This window comes from Nematolebias whitei, unplaced genomic scaffold (genome assembly GCF_014905685.2).
Source record: "Nematolebias whitei isolate Nwh7 unplaced genomic scaffold, NemWhi1 Nwh_scaf_484, whole genome shotgun sequence".
NCBI classification, from domain to species: Eukaryota; Metazoa; Chordata; class Actinopteri; order Cyprinodontiformes; family Rivulidae; genus Nematolebias; species Nematolebias whitei.
The window spans coordinates 10,980-15,896 of NW_023619029.1; the positions used below are offsets into that span (position 1 = coordinate 10,980).

Here is a 4,917-nt window from a genome sequence, read left to right on the forward strand (position 1 = left end):
CCTCCTCTAGACATGTCCAAACCACTGTTCCTCCTCTAGACATGTCCAAACCACTGTCCCTTCTCTGGACATGTCTAAACCACTGTCCCTTCTCTGGACATGTCAAAACCACTGTCCCTCATCTGGATATGTCCAAACCAATGTCCCTCATCTGGACATATCCAAACCACTGTCCCTCCTCTGGACATGTCCAAACCACTGTCCCTCCTCTGGACATGTCCAAACCACTGTCCCTCCTCTGGACATGTCCAAACCACTGTTCCTCCTCTAGCCATGTCCAAATCACTGTCCCTCATCTGGACATATCCAAACCACTGTCTCTCCTGTGGACATGTCCAAACCACTGTCCCTCCTTTTGACATGTCCAAACCACTGACCCCTCTGGAGAAAGTGACCAGTGAGTGTCAGAAAACTCAGATGTTCCTGTTTAAAGTGGTGACTCCCTGAGACCCATAGAGCTGATACACAGTCTGAATGAGTGTCTCTGTCCTCTGTCTCAGGCTGAGGCAGAAGTGGCGTCCCTAAACAGACGCATCCAGCTGGTGGAGGAGGAGTTGGACCGAGCTCAGGAGAGACTGGCAACGGCTCTGCAGAAACTGGAAGAAGCTGAGAAAGCAGCTGATGAGAGCGAGAGGTAACGTTCCTTCAACTTGACTCATTCGTTAATCACTTTAGCAGAGTGAGCTGTGGTTTGAGACCAGAGGGAGTACATTGAGATGACACCATGTGTGGAGACATTTTCAACCAGGAGAGGCAATACAGGGTTCTAGAGAGCAAATTAAGATGCAATTTAATGCAATCATCAAATGCCTCTTAGAGAATTGGAAAATAAGTTTTCTTGAAGACGGATTATTTGGAAGAATTTTGTTCAGTTTTTTTCTTGTAGCATCATTAGCTTGATAAAATATTTATCCCAATACTCTTTAGGAACATAAGACATAGTACTTACTGTAAACTGGATCTTGTGACAAAAGATTTGTTATTTTAAAATATACCCCCAATTTTTTTTTAGTTACATGTTTGCTTTCTAGAGTCTTTTAAGGTTAAGTCTAATTCTGGAAACACTGCAGCTTAGAAGAAAAGTATTTGCTTATCTTAATAATCTAAATGCTTTTGTTTTGATGTATTTGTCCAAGAAGTTTAATTTAGACAAAATTTTATTAGCAGTGGTATTAAGTTTCATCAACTTATTTAAAACTTGTTTTCTTTTCAGTTAAGTATATTGGGGTTTTGTCCAAGGGTCATGTTTGACCGCCTGTGGTCTAAAACCTGACTGAGAATAAAAAACTGCTTCATTTGACTGCACTCTTCTTGTTCTTCCATAGCTTGGTAGGAAAATTATGTGTGCAGCGTATATACCATGGTGTGTGCTCTGTAGGATGTATCTCAACAATATATGTTGCACTTGTTAACTGTAGATACCACACAATAAAATGCACACTGCCGTTGGTGCTCAAGCCTCAAAATCAACACTTTTCTAATCATTTATTTTTTGTAAAACAATAATTGCACTGAGCAAGGATGAGTAAAGCTTTGTGTTTTTATGCAGAGGGATGAAGGTGATCGAGAACAGGGCTTTGAAGGATGAAGAGAAGATGGAGCTGCAGGAGATTCAGCTGAAAGAAGCCAAACACATTGCAGAAGAGGCTGATCGCAAATATGAAGAGGTGAGGATTGGCTGTAATCTTGACACCACCTGCCTTCATGTTTGCGGGCTATAATGTAATTGTCTGTGTTTGCAACAAATTAAATGTGTGCCAACTGCAATCAAGATGACCACCACAGCTACGGTAATCTACCACAGCAAGCTGAAATATGTGTAATAAAGAGCTTACGGTAAATTATTTGGTGTGAGTTGCACTCTGACAGATCACACATCTTAGTTCAAACTCTGGCATGCAGTGGGTGATATGCGTTCCATCAAGGAATGCTTCTTTTCATCATTTTTTCTTGTAATGAGTTTGCTAAAATGTTTCGTGAACTCAGAACCACAAAAAGCAAAGCAGACTGGATCACCGGTTCTGCAACCTGCATTATTGGTGGGAACTGGCTTAACTTCTTCTTCTATCTTGTCACCTTCTCCTGTCATTAGAGCTGCTAACTCTTTGTGCATCAGAGTGCACAGTGACACTGTTTTGTGTTAACAGTAGTGGAATAGGCAGCATCTCAGCTCAGGTCTAACTTCTGAAAAGATCCTGAATGACCGGGCACGTTCTTCAAGTCATGTTCTTTTCAGAAAAACACTGCCTTACTGGAGATCCACTCAGAAGGGACAGATGAAGGAAGGCCTGGCATTCCTTGAAGAAATGCATGTCACCTCTGTCCTTTCATGCCACAACGTTAATCAGAATCAGAATAAGCTTTATTATCATTGTACCGAAATACAGTGAGATTATGTTCGAACAGTCGTCTGAAAAATGGGCGGAGTGCACGTTGCTGCTGCTACAGGAGCACAGCCCCTTGTTCTTTTTCAGAATACTTTTTTATGTAGAAAAGGGAGAAAATCCATGAGGATGGATAGTGGTATTACAAAAAAGATCTCTTCACACCTTGTCCTTATCAGGACATGATTTAAGACCTAAAAAAAAACCTCTACCAGTAAGAACATTTATAACACATTACATGTGCATTTGATGGCAAGACGGTGAGATTTGTCTATGAAGCACTTCCAGATAGACCATAGCCCTGATAAGATGTTAGTCAGCCGGCACAGTTCTGATAAAACTTTGCAGAAGTTCTGGGGGGGAGGGGTCGATAGATGAAGCTTTTCCTTAGTTTACACATAGCCCAGGAGAAATTTGATAAGTCAGCCTGTTTTCGAGGCCAACCAGTGGAGTCAGATTCAGAAAAGTCAGAATTGTTGATGTTTTTTCAGGCAGACTGTTTATTTTCTTGTCATCCTCGAGTCCTGCTGGTACTTTCAAGATCCGAAATGGCCAGATTAGTGGGCATTCCACTGGTGCGAGTCTACGACGGTCCTCTAAGGTGGTCCCAAACATGCTGGCGAGTCCCAGAAGCCACAAGTGGCCTGTGATGTAATTGAAGGCTCTGTGTCATCGAAAGCTCTGTGTGTCATCAAAATCTCAGTGTAATTGAAGGTTCAGTGTAAATGAAGGCTCTGTGTCATCAAAGTATCAGTGTAATTGAAGGCTCAGTGTCATTGAAGGCTCAGTTTAATTGAAGGCTCTGGGTCATCAAAGTATCAGTGTAATTGAAAGCTCAGTGTCATTGAAGGCTCTGTGTCATCTAAATTTCAGTGTATTTGAGGGTTCTGTGTAATTGAAGGCTCAGTGCCATTGAAGGCTCAGTGTCATTGAAGGCTCAGTGTAATTGAAGGCTCAGTGTCATTGAAGGCTCAGAGTCATTGAAGGCTCAGTGTCATTGAAGGCTCAGTGTCATTTAAGGCTCAGTGTCATTGAAGGTTCAGTGTCATTGAAGGCTCAGTGTCATTTAAGGCTCAGTGTCATTGAAGGCTCAGTGTCATTGAAGGCTCAGTGTCATTGAAAGCTCAGTGTCTTTGAAGGCTCAGTGTCATTGAAGGCTCAGTGTCATCAAAAGCTCTGTGTCATCAAAGTCTCAGTGTCATTGAAGGCTCAGTATCATTGAAGGCTCTGTGTAATTTTAGGCTCAGTGTAATTTAAGGCTCTGTGTCATTGAAGCCTCTCTGTAATTGAAGGGTCCGTGTAATTGAAGGCTCAGTGTCATTGACGGCTCTCTGTAATTGAAGGTTTGGTGTAATTGAAGACTCAGTGTAATTGAAGGTTCCACATATTTGAAGGCTCAGTGTCATTGAAGGCTAAGTGTAATTGAAGGTTCAGTGTAATTGAAGACTCAGTGTCATTGAAGGCTCTCTGTAATTGAAGGCTCAGTGTCATTGAAGGCTCAGTGTAATTGAAGGCTCAGTGTCATCAAAAGCTCTGTGTCATCAAAGACTCAGTGTCATTGAAGGTTCAGTGTCATTGAAGGCTCAGTGTCATTGAAGGCTCAGTGTAATTGAAGGTTCGGTGTAATTGAAGACTCAGTGTAATTGAAGGGTCCGTGTAAATGAAGGCTCAGTGTCATTGAAGGGTCCGTGTAAATGAAGGCTCAGTGTCATTGAAGGCTCAGTGTAATTGAAGGTTCGGTGTAATTGAAGACTCTGTGTAATTGAAGGGTCCGTGTAAATGAAGGCTCAGTGTCATTGAAGGGTCCGTGTAAATGAAGGCTCAGTGTCATCAAAAGCTCTGTGTCATCCAAGTCTCAGTGTCATTGAAGGCTCAGTGTCATTGAAGGCTCAGTGTCATTGAAGGCTCAGTGTCACTGAAGGCTCAGTGTCATTGAAGGCTCTGTGTCATTGAAGGTTCAGTGTCACTGAAGGCTCAGTGTCATTTAAGGCTCAGTGTCATATAAGGTTCAGTGTCATTGAAGGCTCAGTGTCATTGAAGGCTCAGTCATTGAAGGCTCAGTGCCTTTGAAGGCTCAGTGTCATTGAAGGCTCAGTGTAATTGAAGGCTCAGTGTCATCAAAAGCTCTGTGTCATCAAAGTCTCAGTGTTATTGAAGGCTCAGTATAATTGAAGGCTCTGTGTATTTTAGGCTCAGTGTAATTAAAGGCTCTGTGTCATTGAAGCCTCTCTGTAATTGAAGGGTCAGTGTAATTGAAGGCTCAGTGTCAATGACGGCTCTCTGTAATTGAAGGTTTGGTGTAATTGAAGACTCAGTGTCATTGAAGGCTCTCTGTAATTGAAGGGGCCGTGTAATTGAAGGCTCATTGTCATCAAAAGCTCTGTGTCATCAAAGTCTCAGTGTCATTGAAGGCTCAGTGTCATTAAAGGTTCAGTGTCATTTAAGGCTCAGTGTCATTGAAGGCTCAGTGTCATTGAAGGCTCAGTGTAATTGACGGTTCGGTGTAATTGAAGACTCAGTGTAATTTAAGGGT

General features: G+C 42.3%; 1 protein-coding gene across 1 annotated transcript in view; it reads left to right on the forward strand.

Moving 5' to 3' along the window:
• LOC119429325 (tropomyosin alpha-3 chain) overlaps positions 1–1,667 on the forward strand; it is a gene marked incomplete at its 3' end in the record, with an annotated part of 11,777 nt that extends 10,110 nt beyond the window's left edge. Inside the window, 2 exon segments of the mRNA XM_037696978.1 lie at positions 501–634; positions 1,550–1,667. Coding sequence (XP_037552906.1) covers positions 501–634; positions 1,550–1,667 — 252 coding nt within the window.
• Positions 1,668–4,917: the final 3,250 nt, after the last annotated feature.